This window comes from Arctopsyche grandis, chromosome 5 (assembly GCF_051622035.1).
Source record: "Arctopsyche grandis isolate Sample6627 chromosome 5, ASM5162203v2, whole genome shotgun sequence".
NCBI lineage: Eukaryota > Metazoa > Arthropoda > Insecta > Trichoptera > Hydropsychidae > Arctopsyche > Arctopsyche grandis.
This window is the reverse complement of record NC_135359.1, coordinates 9,769,697-9,787,469: the sequence shown is the minus strand read 5'-3', so window position 1 is coordinate 9,787,469 and position 17,773 is coordinate 9,769,697. Positions and strand designations below refer to the sequence as shown.

General features: G+C 39.8%; 1 protein-coding gene across 1 annotated transcript in view; it reads left to right on the top strand.

The window, feature by feature from the left end:
* Positions 1-17,773, top strand: part of LOC143912311 (uncharacterized) — a 99,083-nt gene that overhangs the window by 56,847 nt on the left and 24,463 nt on the right. Inside the window, exons 28-31 of the mRNA XM_077431594.1 lie at positions 72-332; positions 1,193-1,302; positions 1,409-1,445; positions 1,579-16,980. Of these exons, the coding sequence (XP_077287720.1) occupies positions 72-332; positions 1,193-1,302; positions 1,409-1,445; positions 1,579-16,980 (15,810 nt within the window). The remainder of the gene's footprint in view (positions 1-71; positions 333-1,192; positions 1,303-1,408; positions 1,446-1,578; positions 16,981-17,773) is intronic.

Sequence of the window (17,773 nt, the reverse complement as noted above, 5' to 3'; positions counted from 1 at the left end):
TGGTCCGGCGAGTGGGCGCTCGAATCGGTTGCGACTTCCCTAAGGTTCAACGGTATCGTATTTCTGTTTAGATCCACTTCCGGGCCGGAATCGGCGGAGACGAATGCGTGGAAGTGGCAGCTGCAGCACTCTGTTCCGAGCTTGACATTGTCGGCACCGAGGCCAAAACGCAAGCCGCCCAATTGGAAGCCGCAAACGCACAGGTGGAAGCGCACGCCGCTGAACTGCAAAGGCTGCGCGCCCTGGTGCTGGAGGCTGAACAGCGATTGCGTACGGCACTGGCGCCGACTCATCACGCCAGAGATCCTGAAGCGGCGGCGCACGAACAACAGGTAAACACGACAACACCCCTTTCACATACACTCACACGTGATACCACCCCCCCCTCCCCTTTTTATTTGTTATCAATAGTGTCGATACATGCACACAAAGTATTGTATGTAGATAGTCCGATTTTCAATTTGATAAAATTTGCAAAACAGTATATATATATGTATATATATATATATATATTTGACATGTGGCTAGCGAAGTATGTAGTAGCAGCAACGAGACACAATCAATGAATTTGTCGATATTCTAGTTTTGTACCCTTCGACAGCGGTAATTTTTGTATTGTACATACATTATTAATTATATTAATGATCGATAAAGATTTTCGATCTTTTGACACCTCGACACCTTCCCCATGCAGCCGGGCGGGATTCGCAATTATCATTTTTCACTCAAATTTATTATTTAATTAGCAATGCTTGGTTCCGGTGCGCTAGTCTATTTATATATTGCATCCATCACTTATCACATTTTGGTCTGCTTGTTCAAAAAAAAAAAAAAAGTAAAAACGACATGGTGGAGGTTATTCGCTTTGTTTCACTGCTTTTTCACAGTTGGCTGTCTGCATTCTTATGGATCGACAAAGGTACTTTATCTGTCTGTAAAATGAAAAAAAAAAACAAGGGATGTGTGATCAAAACGTGATTTGTTTGTTCATTGTTTATTTATTTATTTATGTTTTGATTACTTTTTACTATCGATCATATTTTGTTTACGTCCCTGGTTTTGTTTTATGTTTTGTTTATTCTTTTTTTTCACACTGCATTTCTTTTCTTTTGCTGCATCCTTTTCCGCCCGCTCCCTTTACGTCCTCTTTGGTTTAACATTTTGATTTGAAATCATCATTATCCTCAATAAGGCGTGTCGCGAAAAGATAAAATCACTGCAAAGTAAAATCCAAGCTCGTAACGAGCGCATAAAGCTGCTGCTGCAGCGGGGCACCCCCGACTCGGAGCCCCTGCTCGACACGTAGTCACCCCCGGGCGCTGCGGCGGCGTCCCGGGGGCGCACATTCACGTTCGATGTGCACACACCACACTAACTTGTATAATCTAATCTGATCTAATATATACAGCGCATTTGAACAAATCGCAGCCACTTGCCGATATCTAGTATTAATTTCAAAAAAAAAAAAGCGGAAACCTTAATTCTTTAAATTATAAATGTAAAATGAAAAATAAAATATAAAATAAAATTTGATGAGTATGTATAATTGAGAGACGAAATATTATAATTGGGGTTCAGGCACTCCATCTGTCGACGGAGGAGTGGCAGCGGCGTATCCAGGTGCTGGTGGAGCTCATCCACTCCGTCGATCCGTACTACAGTGTGGTGTCGGGGACGGGGACGGGGGCGGGGGCGGGGGCGGGTGTGGGGCGCAGCCCAGGGGGGCGCCCCGAGCCGCGGCCGCAGTCGCCCGCCAGCCGTCGCCCACACCGGAACGCCTCTCCGCCACCGGAGCCGGAGCCGGAGCCGGAGCCGGAGCGGGAGCAGGAGCTGGAGCTGGCCGCCATGATCAGCTCGGCGGAGACGGCCAGACAGTCGCGCCGAAACCGCCACCACAATTCGCTGCATCAACAGAAGACGCAGCCTCAGCAACAGCAACCGCAACCGCAACCGCAACCCCAACTGCAACTGCAACAGCAACACCAACAATCGCAGCTGCTCGCTCCCAGCGTCGACAGAAGTCGCTCCAAGAGCCCTCTCTGGATCCCCGGATCCACCACCTATGCAGACATACTCAAAGGACTCGAGGACAAGAAGAGACAGGAAGCGTCCGAGTTCCTCTCCAGTGAAAGATTACAGAGTGAAAGACTACAGACCAAAGTTAAACCGTCGCGCGCCCTCCCAGTGAGTGAAATCGAAAAGTGTGATGAGTTAGTAAAAGACGAGTGCGTGAAGGACGATGTCGTCGAGAATCGATACGGTCGAGAGTCGAGTGATACGCCATCGTTCCACGGTGTGTTACGCGATTTTTCACCGGACGACATCGCCGACAATGGCGTCGAAGTTCCCAACACTGTCAGCGAAACTGCGGTTTATTCGACACATCCTTACCAGACGCAAACGTGCCAAGACTACGTTATTCCTGCGTTGACTTACACCGCGGAACATTTCGCCGCACAGGGCTTTCACCTGCCGCAGCCCATGCCGCCCTCCATGGCCGGTATCATCACCGGAACGGAAAATGTCATCTCCTATCCGGCGGAGGAATGCCCTGTCGAAGCGAAAGAACCCGAACAGGAAAACGCGTACGGCTTTTCGTACGCGCAGATCTTAACGCAAGGATTGACCAATAAACCCGTCCAGCCATCCAGTATTCTGCCGCCGAGCGCGACCAGGAACGTTGAAATCGCGGAAAAAATAAACGAAAAGTCTCATTCTCGTGACGAGAGAGTCACTGGAAGTGAAGACGACAAGCAACCTATCAAAAGTAGAAACGCTAGTAGAAAGAATCAGGAACGACAGCAAAATCCGCCGACGAAGTCGAAGGATTCCGTCGGTGCAGATTCGTCCAAAAAGATAGGTAGAAAACGAAACAAACCGATTAGAACTGAAACTGAATTTATCGACGAGGAGGGATCGGCCGTCGTCGAATCGGGAGAGCCGACCGAACACGTGGTCGCCGTCGACAGACCGGCGCGCGTTCCCTCCCCATCGCCCCCAACCCCCACCCCCACCCTCACCCCCACCCCCACTGTCTGCCCCCTCAGGGTGGAGGCTCCAGCGCCCCCGACGGCGCCCTCGCCTCCGCCCACAGAGGAACTCTCGCAGGACGTGACCCTCAAAAAGAAGACCAAACCGAAAAAACACAAAAAGGACGCCGTCGACGACCTTGAAAGAGCCTTGAAGGAAATCGAAACCTTCGATAGGACCCATCATACCAAAAGGAAAGAAAACGACGTCGACAAAAAAATCGTCGAAGAAATTATTACACCTGTCGTCGAAGTCGTCGAAGAAAAAATTCAAACGAAGACCAGCAGTAGTAAAAGTAAGAAGAAACACCACAAAACTAACGATTCATCGAAACAACAGACGACTATTATTATCACGGAGAGTAAAATAGAATCGACCGTAGAACACGTCCCGGAAGATTCGGAACAGAAGACTGTTATTATTGAACCCAAAGTAGTAGCGGCGGTTCCTTCGAATGTCGAACCGCACGATAATTCTAGCGATTCCAAGAAAAAACACAAGAAGAAACGAAGTAAAAAAGATCCCAAAGCTGCGGTCGAATCGCACACAATTGAACATGTCGAAACTTCAACTCAAATTGTTGCATCCGTCGATGCTACGCAGACTGAAATTAATGTAGAAAGAAGCGAAGAAAAATCTCCGGAAAAACCGGACGAAAATGCAACGCGAGAACTCGTAACGAAAGAAGAACGCATAGAAGAAAATACATCCGTTACTCCTCATGCGAAAATTGAAATGAAGGAATTACAAACCACTACACGACCTACGCAAAAAATAGTATTAGTCACTCACGAAGAAGTGAAAATGAAACCTGTTTATCAAGTCAAAATGCACGTGTCTAAAACTTCCGTACCGAAAACAGTAAACGACGAGAAGCGCATACCGCTCGAAGATCAAAACAAAAATGATGTCATATCAGACGATAAGTTAAGTTCCACTGTTCAAGTTGTTGAAATATCAGAAAGCGTATCACCCAAAGTAGAAGAAATTAAATTAACGCAAGATATCCCAATTTCGAGTGTATCTGAAGAAACAATTACTTTGCCCGTAGATCATCATTCGGAACGATTGACTACTATTTTTGAAACAATTACTACAACGAAAATTGTTCAACAACCGCAAGAATCCATTCATACATCGATTGAAGTAATTGAATCGGAAAAAGAAGTTACTGGCGAAGAATCGGGCACGAAGAAATCGAAGAAACGGAAATCTAAAAAACCCGTGGATGTATCAAAAATTGAAAAAAAGGAATCGATTCCCGAAGCAGAAGTAATTCCTGTAGTCGAAACAAAGGTTGAAACTATCTCAAATGAGACGATAACATCATCCGTAGATCGTTATTCGGAACAATTGACGACTACTTGTGAAACTATTACTACGACCAAAATTATAGAGGAATTAGAACAGCCAGTTAAGAAATCGATTGAAATAATCGAAAAGGAAAAAGACAGTATTAACGAAGAATCGGGTACTAAGAAGTCAAAAAAGCGAAAACCTAAAAAGCCTGTTGACGTGCAAAAAGTAGAAAATAAGGAACCGATTCTTGAAACACCGATAATCCCCGAAGTTAAAACGAAGGTTGAGTCCAGTTTAGATCAAATAATACCCGTAGATCTTTCTTCGGAGGTTGTTTGTGAAACAATTACCCCAACGAATATTACCGAGGAACCGCAAGAACCAGTTCCGAAATCTATTGATATAAAGGACGTCGCTGGCACGAAAAAATCAAAAAAGCAAAAACCTGAAAAATCTTCTGAAGTTAAAAAACAGGAAAATAAAGAACCCGAACCCGAAAAAAAATTGATTCCCGAAATCGAAACAACGGTTGAATCCAGTTCAGATGTAACAATAACGTCTTCCGTAAATATAGTCTCAGAAATAATCACGAGCGAAACTTCTCAGCGAATCGAAGTTGAAAGAATCGATATGCCAAAAGAAGAAGAATCGATTCAAACATCTATTACAATTTCAGAAGAACCGATTTCGCCGATTAATGAAGATCAGACTGTAGAAAAATCGATTATTGAAAATATTGAAAATATTGAAAAGACTGACTTACCAATAGAAGACACATCTTCCGAATTAATTAAAACAATTGTTTCGATTTTGGATGAACCTGAAACGCCTATGTTGAGCGTAGAAACACAAATAATTGAGGAACCAGCAATCGTTGAACAGCCGCTAGAGCGTGCGATACCAAGCGTAGAAACAGGTTTAGTTGAAAGTGAAATTGTTCCGAAAAAATCTAAGAAAGGAAAATCTAAAAAATCTAACGACGATCTGTTACAACACGTAGACGTAATAGAAGTTAAAGAATCTGTTCTACCAATTGAAGTTGTTGATAATGTAATCGTTTTGAAAGAAAATGTATTGGAGGAAATTGTTAAAGAAATTTCATCAGAAACTGAAGTTGTACCTGTTACGATTGATGTTCGCGAAGAATCAGTTAAAGAACCCGTACCAGAAGTTGTCGAAGAGTCCATAAGGGACGATATTACTCAGGCAATTTTCGGTTCGGTACAAGACCGAGGACATAAAGACGATCAAGATAAATCGAAAAAATCTAAGAAACACAAGAAACCACCGCCAGAATTAACGGGCGAAGATCTGCAATTGTATCTGCGAATGAAGGAAGCCAAAAAGAAGAAGAAAAATAAGGCGAAACAGGAAAACGAAGCATTAAAATTGTCACAACCACCTACAGAACCTGAAGTAGAAATAAAAAGGGAAAATATTGTACTATCGCAAAATGTTGACAATAACGATAAAGAACTTGTTATTGAAAATTTGACTTTTGATAAAATACCGGATACAATTGTCGAAGCTTCTAGAGACGAAGTTAAACCGATAGTCGTTGTTTCGGAAAAAATTTCAGACGTGACCAAAATAGTAACGGAGACGATCGAAAAATCGTTAGAAGAACCGGTCGAAGAATTATTAAAGGAACCTATTGAAAAAGTACAACTTGATACAACGGAAGAACCTTCTAATAAAAAATTAAGTGAGCCTGTAGATGTCAAGGAAACCGTTATATCTGAAATCATTATAACGAAAAATGTCGAAAACATTAACGTCATTAATCAAACAATTGAAACATCGTCAATAATTCAAACTGAAATCAATACCGTTCCGATCGAGCCTAAAACGGATATCAAAGAAATTTATGAAGAAACGAAACCGTCGGTAGAAATAACACCAAAAGAAGAAACAAAGGTATCGGAAGTACCAATCGCTCCCACTCCGCTCGTGAATAACGAATTGGAGTTTATTTCAAATGAGTGGTATCGTAATTATGAATATTATAAATTGGTCGATGCTGAAAAGAGGTATTACGAGACAATAGCAAAAGAACTTACTCTAATGCCCACAGTTGAAGAACCAGTCGTCGATTCAATGTCTACAAAAACAGTCGAAGAAATTAAATCATCACCGCAACCCGATTTGTCGATGCCTATTTACGATATTCCCAAGTACGATATGGTTAAAATAAACGAACTAGAATGTAAATATTACGAAACAATTAATCAGAAAATACCCGACGAAAGCGTTGCGATCATTAAAGACGTCGAAGAACTTGAAGAAAAAATTGTTCCAGTAGAGAAAATTGTTTCAATTGAGAAGACTATTCCAGCAGAGAAAATTGCTCCAGTAGAGAAAATTGTTCCAGTAGAGGAAATTGTTCCTGTAGTACAAATTCCCGTAGCAGTTACAAAAGTTTACGCGGGATTGCCAGTCGACAGTGACGCAGTTGACTGGATGAGTGCTCTCGACGAACCTATGGTCTTATCTGATGACGAAGAACCCATTGAGAAAGGTCAAGGTCTCGTTTGCGTTGAAACTGTGGAAAATAAACAAATTCAAATACCACCGAATAATTCAGTCGACCCACGGGTTCACGTATCGCAAGAGCAGATAAATAAACCAACAGATAAGACTGACATTAAAGTAACTGATAACGATGTACTTCCTCAAAAACCAGTACAACCGTCGTATGCAGGATTACCTATCGATTCGACAACGGACGACTGGATGAATGTTCTCGACGAACAGATGGTTCTTTCAGATGAAGATGACGAAGATAAAAAATCAAAAACGATTCAAAATGAACCAGCTGTCACGACTGTTATCGAATCAAATATCGTCACCGAGGTTATTCCTTCAGTTCCAGTATCTGAAACTGTTATCAAGCAATATGCTGGATTACGGGTTGATACATCAACGGACGATTGGATGAAAGTTACGGAAGATAATTTTTCGCTTGCCGATAACGATGAAACTACAACTGCCACTAAATCGAAAATTTTAGAAGACACTCATTCTTTGACAGTTATTTCAACAGTGGTATCAACAACAACAACAACAACATCGAAAACAATTGAAAAATCACCTATTGAAAATGTAGTTTCCGAAAACATGTTACAGTCTCCGACGGAGAGTGTTAAAACCGTCGTAGAAGTTGTTAAAACTGAAGCTCAAACTTCCGTTCAACCGGAACCTGTAAAGGAGGCGCCTAAAACGTATGCCGGTTTACCGATTGATTCATCTACAGACGCGTGGATGAACGTTTTGGATGAACCGTTCAGTATGTCCGACGACGAAGCAGAAACTAAAGAAATTCCGAAACAACGTGAAGAAGAAGTTGTACCTCAAATCGCCGTACCACTTATTCCAGAACCGATTAAAGAAACACCGAAATCGTATGCCGGTTTACCGATTGATTCATCTACAGACGCGTGGATGGATGTTATGGATGAACCGTTTAGTATGTCCGACGAAGAAACAGAAACCAAAGAAACTCCGAAACAACCTAAAGAAGAAGTGGTGCCCAAAGTTATCGTAGCACCTATTTTGGAACCGGTAAAGGAAGCACCTAAAACGTATGCCGGTTTACCGATCGATTCATCCACAGACGCGTGGATGAACGTTTTGGATGAACCATTCAGTATGTCCGACGAAGAAACAGAAACTAAAGAAACCCCAAAACAACCTGAAGAAGAAGTTGTACCTCAAGTAGTCGTAGCACCTATTCCGGAACCGGTTAAAGAAACACCTAAAACGTATGCCGGTTTACCGATCGATTCATCTACAGACGCGTGGATGAATGTCATGGATGAACCTTTTAGTATGTCTGACGAAGAAACAGAAACTAAAGAAACCCTAAAACAACCTGAAGAAGAAGTTGTACCTCAAGTTTTCGTAGCACCTATTCCGGAACCGGTTAAAGAAACACCTAAAACGTATGCCGGTTTACCGATCGATTCATCTACAGACGCGTGGATGAATGTCATGGATGAACCTTTTAGTATGTCTGACGAAGAAACAGACACTAAAGAAACCCCAAAACAACCTGAAGAAGAAGTTGTACCTCAAGTTGTCGTAGCACCTATTCCGGAACCGGTTAAAGAAACACCTAAAACGTATGCCGGTTTACCGATCGATTCATCTACCGACGCGTGGATGGATGTTATGGATGAACCGTTTAGTATGTCTGACGAAGAAACAGAAACTAAAGAAACCCCAAAACAACCTGAAGAAGAAGTTGTACCTCAAGTTGTCGTAGCACCTATTCCGGAACCGGTTAAAGAAACACCAAAAACGTATGCCGGTTTACCGATCGATTCATCTACCGACGCGTGGATGGATGTTATGGATGAACCGTTTAGTATGTCTGACGATGAAGATCAAATAAAAAAAACACAAAAGCAACCAGAAGTCGAAAGTGTCGTTCCTTCTGAAGTTGTCGATAATTCAGTTGATACAGTTAAAATTAAAGACGTCGTTGAACCAGCAAAAGAAGTGCCGAAATCATACGCAGGTTTACCTGTCGATTCTTCAACAGATGCGTGGATGGAGGTCTTGGACGAACCCTTCAGTATATCTGACGACGATGTACCAGAAAAAACCGAAACGGTACAAATAGTGGAAGATCCGAAAGATGTTATAGATTCTACATTTAATACTACGCATTTGAGACACGATACGTCGAACGTTTGGATGGATGTGCTCGAAAAAACGATGGAGAATTACGATAAGTCACCTCAAAGTAATATCGAACCTTGGAACCCTGAGAACGTTTGGAAGAATGTGATTTATCCAACGGATACGGTCGGTGATATGACGTCAAAAGATAATTTCTCTAATTACACTCAGTGGTCGGGCATGCTCGGCACACCAGATACTCAAAACAATAAGAAGTCCGATGGACAAACCATAGATCATTCACTCATTTGGGTTAGTGGCCAATATGACAAAAATAACGTATCGATTCCTTCTAATGAACAACAAACTAGTTATAAAGTCGACGATTCTAAACGAAACAAACCCGGTATACATGATTTGAGAGATCTTTTGCCTGAAATTGAATCCATACCAGAATTCGTTCCAGCTGAAACTAAATTCTTTTCGAATCTCTCAGCCGACGCTCCAGAGTTTAAACCGTCTAAAAAATATGTCTTTCTGCCGGAAATTGAAGATCAGTTTGCGGAAACGCCATTTGGTATTGAACAAACAATTGAAACTTTAGAACACGTACGGGAGGATCCAACGGACACAATTAAAACAATGACACCTGCTAAAACGGTAGATAGTCCGATAGTTTTGCCCCATACTTCCGCTAAACAGATTGAAAGCGTTAAAGTCGTAGATACAGTGATAGAGCTTCCAAAAGATATCGAAAGTATTCCGCGCGAAATTGATTCAAATGCGCAATCGGTCGTTAAAGAAGAACGTGATATAAAAACTAAGAGCCGTAAAGAAAAACCAAAAAAATCGAAACCCAAAGATGACATAAAATCGACAATAGTGGTCGAAACAAAAACCAAAATTAATACTAATCCCACCGATGACGTAATTCCCATTGACGAAATAAATCGTAAATACGATTCCGCGATTAATGTGTCCCAATCTATATCCATAACACCGATCCCAAGTCTAACAACAGCGAACAATCCTGAAATGGTGAACGTCAACATTTGGCAGAAGATGTTATCCGAAGGTAAAACTTACGCAGAAGTTGTCGCCGAGGGACTTTTGGACGAAAAACCAATATCAGAATTTAGACAATCGATAGAGTCACAACAACACGATGAAATTGACAACACACCATCTCCACCGCCAGTAACACAAGTAGTGGACGCACCTGTTATAGAACATATTGTAATTGAAGATAGCCCACCCATCCCAAAAATTCTGAACGACGAACAAATTTATGTTCCCGAAGAAGATGAATCGACTTCCGTTAGCGTAACTTCGCAATTGGAAGTAGAACGTGAACCTCAAAGAGAAACGATATCTTGGGCTAGCGTTGTTAGTCATCATAAAGTTGTCAGCGGTGAACCGATCGAAGAAACTAAAGTTTCTGAAAGAAAGTCGAGGGTTGACGAGTATCATCCAATGATAGTGGTAGATACAGCTGAAGAAATCGTCCAGCCACACATACCTCAATTTGACGAAGAAGGATTTATGGCAGTACCAAGTAAAAGCAGACGATCACGATCTCGGTCAAAGTCTTCTAAACGTGACCAAGAAGAAGTTCCTCAAATTTCAGACGTAACAACGGATACATCTGTAATTGATGAAAAAATAATTGATGTCACTCAAAAGAAACCGCAATCTAAAGGAAAGAAACAGAAAAAAGAAAAGCCGACTAAGATTGACGTTTCGAAAGAATACCACGATGGTGAATCCGTTGATAAGGAGATTTTACTGAGTGAAGTTCCAAAAGACCAATCACCAGAAGACGTTATCAAAGAAGATGTGACAAAACCCGACGATAAAACAACCAGTGACGTTGATGAAAAATTGGTAGATGATGGATTGAAATCAAAATCGAAGAAGAAAAAGAAGGGAAAGAAACCTGTTGATACAATTGATGTTACCGAGGAAGTTATAACAGTAGCTCACGTTGACACAGAACCTGAAATTGAAAATAAGGAGACTCTTGAAAACACTTCTGATGATATTAAGAAAAGTAAAAAGAAGCGATCAAAGAAATCAAATAAAATCGATATTGTTAGAGAGTCTTCTTTACCACAAGAACCCGAGGCTCAAAAGTGTGATGAAACTATAATTACCACCGTCGTTTCGATAGAACAACAAGAAATTATTGAAAAAAAACCAATTCAAGTTGAGAAGACTGTATCCAAAAAACATAAGAAGAAATCGAAAGGTGATAAGCCGATTACAGAAACGTCTCCTGCATTAAACGTTGAAGAGATTACAACTATGAAAGATTTTGTTTCTGAAACTGTACCACAACCTGAAATTGAAATACAACAAAAAATCGAAATCTCCACAGTAGAAGAACCGACAAAAATTGTGGAAGAATCAATTAAAGCGGAACCAGCTATAATCAAGAAACATAAGAAGAAATCGAAAGGTGATAAGCCGATTACAGAAACGTCTTCTGTATTAAACGTCGAAGAGAATACAACTATGAAAGATTTTGTTTCTGAAACTGTACCACAATCTGATATTGAAATACAACAAAAAATCGAAACCTCCACAGTAGAAGAACCGATTAAAATTGAGGAAGAATCAATTAAAGCGGAACAGACTATAAACAAGAAACATAAGAAGAAATCGAAAGGTGATAAACATATTTCTGAAAGTATAGACGAACCTGTATTAATCAAAGATTCCGTTATCGATCAACCGGCTGAAATTGTAATTGAAGAAAAATTAGAAGTATGTTCGGAAAAGGAACCAATTGCAACGGAAAAAGCACCTTCTAAAAAACAAAAAAAGAAGACGAAAGCTGAAAAACCAACTACCGACATTATTTCCACAGTGACTACTGCAGATCTTTCTCAACAAATTGTACCATTGAAATATATTGCTACTGATGAAAAACTTCCTGAAACTTCTGAAACAGAAATATCAGAAATACAAGTAAAAGAACAGCCGATAGAAATTGAAGATAATGTTACGATAAAAGATGAAACTAAGAAGGTTATAGGTGACAAACCAACACCGAAAATAACATCTGAAATTTCACCTGAAGATGTTTCTTGGGACACTGAATTATCGACAGATTTTATCGTTGAAGTAAAGCCTTCTGAAAATATTGATACCATTGTAACAGAATCGGTAGATATACAAATCGAAGAAATACCGACTCATGTTGAAGATGTAACCATCACCAAAAAGCAAAAGAAGAAAACGAAAGGTCGCAAAGAAATTCCAGAAAATGATATCAATCCTATGGATAGTTTTACTACCAAAGAAAGTAAAATCGGTTTTGAAATTGTAACGTCTCCAGAACCAGAACTGAAAGAGGAATCTGTCAAAATAGACGACACATTATCCAAGAAGCAAAAAAAGAAAACCAAAGGTGACAAACCAACATTAGAAAAGATTATTTCTCCACCGATCGAATTATTGCCCGATATTGCTGTAGATGAAAAACCATTAGAACATGCTGATACTTCACCATTAAAATTTGCGGGAGTAAAAGTGGAAGAAAAACCTATCAAAGTAGACAAAAAACATAAAAAGAAGACTAAAACTCACAAGACATCGTCAGATATTGTTCATGAAATTCCGACGGTTGTTTCTCTGGAAATAGATTTATCGAAAGATATTACCACGTGTGAAAAATTGCCTGAAAATATTTCCGATTCTTCTGTAATGGAATCTATAGAAGTTCAACCGACTGAAGAACCTATGAAAATTGATGAAAAAGTGGTTCATAAAAAACAAAAGAAAACCAAAGGTGATAAATCAATACCGGAAATGGTCACAGAAGTTATTCCTACAGATATTTGTCAACAGACGAAGTTGAATGATGTTGATATTGATGAAAAAATACCTGAAAATTTGGAAACGATTGTAAGAGAAATACACGACGTTGTCCACATACAACAAATACAAGTTGATCCGGTTAAAATTGAAGATGTGATTACTATAGAGAAAACAAGCCCCGTTAATTATAATATCGATAACGCATCACTTGAAAATATTGATGCACAACATCTGACACATGAAACGATAGAGAAACCGGACAAAATCGATGATGTACCTATAGTGTCTAAAAAGCATAAGAAGTCCAAAGGTGACAAACTAACTTTGGACGCTCCTACAAATAAACAGCAATCTGAACAAATTGACAATTCTGTGATAGAATTGGTGGAAATGAAGGTAAAAGAAGATCTTATTGAAAATGAAGAAGCCGATAAAATGCTAAAGAAGATCAAAGATGAAGAATTATTACCGGAAATTTCCTCTAAAATGATTCCTTCCGATGTTGCTCAAGAGATTGAATCTAAAACTATTGTCAATACTTCGGTAATAGAATCGGTAGACGTACAAGTGATAGAGGAACCGACTAAAATTGCAGATGTATTGCCTAAAAAGCAAAGTAAAAAGAATAAAGGTGTCAAACCAACACAGGAAAAATCTCCCAAAGATGTTTCTGAAGAAACTGAATCGTTGAAAGATATCATTAATGATGAAAAATTACCTGAACGTAATGATGTGCACCCTATAGATTTTGCAGAAGTACAAACAAATGAAGAAGTAATTCAAATCGAAGGTACGGCTCATAAAAAGCACAAGAAACGTAAGAGTGGAAAATCCGTGTCGGAAACAACCGATGTTATTCCTGCAAATATTTCCGATCAAGCTACATCTTTGGTTGAAGGATCCTTTGTCGATGAAAAGATTGAACAACCCGTTGACACCACCGAAAAAGAATTCGTAGACACATGTATGAATACAGAATCAATCACGGTAGGCGAGATAAAAACGAAAAATGAAAAATGTGAGCCTGAATTGGTTTCACTTCACCCGCAAGATATATCCGAAAAACCTACGTTGTTGAAAGAGTCCATTGTTGACGAAAAACCTGATCAATCAATTGATACCATTTTAAAAGTAGTCGAAGAGCCATCAAGAATTGATGAAACGATTTCCAATCAGCAAAATGAGTCAACAAATATTACTGAAACTATTTCACTCATAACTACTAAATATATTACCGAAGAACTTGCACCGCTAGTAGATCCTACTATCGAAGAAAACCTAGCTCAATCTATTGATAAAATTTTACAAGAAACTGAAGTTTCCATCAAAAAACATAAGAAAAAGACTAAGAATGATAAATTCGTTACAGAACCAGCAGTTAAAGATATTCCTGACGAATTAACATCTTTGACAGATTCTGTCACTGTCGAAAAAATTGTTCAACCGATCGATACTATCATCAAAGAAAAAGTAGATTTGTGCTCGCAAGAAGAACCAATCAAATCCGAAGAAACTCCCAATAAAAAACAAAAGAAGAAATCCAAAGGCGACAAACCCATTACTGAAACAATTAAACAAACCAAATTTCAAGAAAGACCTAGTTTCAACGTTTTCGAGCCAAAGTTCAAGAATATTGGTAATATTGAAGATAAGCCTGATGCTCATGTGTCTCCATGCAAAGCAATCAATGAAAGTTTCATTGAGGCTGAGTCTACTGTTCAAATTATCGAGACTAATGTAATATCCGAAATAAAAGAACATCCATCAACTGCAAACACTGTTACTACAGAAGCTTTGCCTGCAATTGAACAAATCAAAACCGAAATTATCGAAATTCCAGCGGATAAAGAAGAAGAGCCCATCGTCGCTGAAAGTAAGCAGAAGAAAAAGAAACCGAAAAAGCGAACGTTTGTCGATAAACTAATTGGATTTATTAAAGGTGACGTCGAAGATGGTGAAACTGTTTCAGAAGACAAAGTAGTTCCAGTTGATAAAACAGAAATTGCATCCGTTTCAACTGGAGACAAAACTCCACAAAAATCACTCGTCAAAACAGAACTTGATGCTGTTCAGATAAAACCGGAAACTATTGTATCAAAACCAGACGAACTCGTAACTACGCAAGAGGTGATCGATACCGTTTCGTTAATACGTGAAGAAAGCAAAATTTCGCCCGAACTTCTTATTAAAGATTCAATCCAAAGCGCGCCTGTTACAGATTCTGTAATTACATTTGAAATTACAAGGAAAACCGAAATCTTCGAACCAATAACTTCGACTGAAATTACAAGAAAAACCGAAATCTTCGAACCAATAACTTTGATTAAAATTTCTGACGCGCAACCAATTCTTGAAAATATTCCCGAGACCCAATCTGAGGTTCACGATACTCCGAAGGTAGATGAGATAACGATTTCGGAATCTGCGGAAGTTGCAACTCCAACGCACGAAAATAAGTTTGAAGACGCTGTTATTGGGGATGAAATCATTGGTGGAATAATTAAAAAGTCTAAAAAATCTAAAAAGAAACCCAAACATTCAGGTGAAATTCCAACTGAATTGTCACAGTTAGTATCGAGTGAGGTTTCAGAAGAACCGAAAGTTTCAGTATCGATATCTGAAAGCGTAACAGAAGTAGAAACTGATTTGAAAACTGGCATCGAAGTAATAGAAACAACGGAAATTACTTCTAAAAAATCAAAGAAGAAGAGATCTGGCAAGGCTGATCGTAAGGAAAAGCGTCAATCGGAATCAAATGAACCCATGGAAGAAATTTCACGCGTAGAACTCGACGATACCATTAAAATTGAATCTACACCAGTTATCGAAAATGTAGTCAAAGAAATTTCATTAATTACTTCACCATTAGATGATAATATGGTCATAAAATCTGAATTGATCGAAAACGTGTTTGTTTCAACAACGCCTGTATCTACGGAAGAAGTCAAAGAAACTTCTGAAGAAATACAGCAACCACCAATTATTTCAAGTGAACCCTGCGATGCGAATGTTGAAATCAGTGTTATGGAACCAAAAATAGACGAGAGCGTTGAACAGCATCCAGAAACTAAAACGGCCTCGAAAAAGTCCAAAAAGAAGAAAACCAAGAAAATGGATTCGGTCGAAGAAAAGTTACCAACGGAAAATATAGAACACGTGGAGATAACGACAGTTTTGGAAGACACACCCAAAAAAGATGATCACACTCCTTCCAATGTCATAAAAAGTGACGATTTCGATACAAACTTTACGCAACCGGAACTCGGCGACTTCAGTTTCGTTAAAACCAAAAAGTCAAAGAGAAAGGTTCCGGTCGCTGAAAGCAAAGACTCGTCAAAAATGTTCATCGACATGGAAAAATCGAATTCAGAAATGACTCTTGTCATAATCTCAAAAGAAATTGTATCAACTGTTATCGTAACTAAAAATATCACCAAACAAAATTCAGAAGCAAATAATGAAGAACCAGACGTTTCACTCGGAAGCTATTCGGACGTGGAATTATCTTCTATCGTAGAAGATTCTACTTTGTGTCCCTCGTTAACACTTTCGAAATCGGAACCATCATCGATTAATGTCGAAAGCGATTCGCTACTGACCGCAACTCAAAACGCAGTCATCCCAATTCCGAAAGACACCACCGTCCAAGTACTAACTCCCGAACTAACAGAAAACCAACTTGTCGAATCCCACGAGGATCCCGTCGAAACCTTGCACAATTGTTACAAAATGGACGACGGCTTTTGGCCGGAGAAAAGCCGGTACCACGACGCGGAGAGAGATTGGCAAATAGTTTTGGCACGCATGATGAAAAATGCTAAAAACGCCTCGGACTCGCCGGCGACGAAAGACGAACCCGGCGGTGGTCCCGACGACGACGGGGACTCCACCCCACCCCGTTCGCCCCCATTCGACCCCGAAGACCTCGATCCCAAGAGGTCTTCCTTCAGGGGCTTCAGCAGCGAATTCTCTTACGTCGACTTGCCAGGTGGCGTGGCCGGCTGGCGAGACCAGAGCACCTACCTGGCCGGCGAGCCTATTGAGGATACCGTAGTCAAACCCGAACCCAAACCCGAACCAGAACCCGAACCTGAACAAGTACCCGAATCCACAGGCCCAACCCTCCCCGCACCCGCAACAGGCACTCCAGTAGCAGCCGGCGGCCAGCGCAGACCCAGAGGACAACCCAAGTCTGACGACTCCAAGGTGATTCTCAGCAAATAATGAGTTTAATGCTTTTTTTTTCAGTGTTTTTTTCCATAACAAACTACCAAAGCATGAAAGTTTTTGGATTTAGACGCATTTTTTCAGATTGAGACGACTTCCAGTGCCTGCTCCTTTTTTTTTCACCTGTCATTGAAAAGCTTCTCATGTGTGTCACACAATTAATCATTTCATTTGATTTTGCCTGGCGGTAGAATGTAAATGTACAAATCATGGTCGAATTTTTCATATACGATTTAAATAAAATTCTCCGACCAAAATTTAGAATTTACCTACTGGCGAAGTCAAATGTTTATTTACAAAGTTGTGTGATGTAGAAGTTTTACACTGACGGTTTAAAATTAAAAAAAAATATTTTCCAAATTCAATGCCATTCATATATGTATGTATGTTTGTATGGTTTTAATGTGTCTGTGTGATTAATTGCTTTTGAATAATTTTTTAAAATGTATAATAAATATATTATGCACACACATTCCTTCCACGTACGTATTTATGTATATGTATGTATGTTTTTAAGATGTGCCAAGTTATTTATCTTTCGTTGTTGGATTGACAATTATTATGTTCGAGTAAATTAAATATAAGTAAAAAATAATAATAATCGGAAACAAGTTTTTTTTTAGTATATTCGTAGCTATGTGCTAAAAATTTATTTCATTCTTTCTATTCTCGAACTCAAGGCCCCTTGATTTCGTGGCCGCAGAGCATCTGCACCATTGCTCCACCGTCAATCTGGCAATGATTATATAAATATACAATATAAAATTTTATA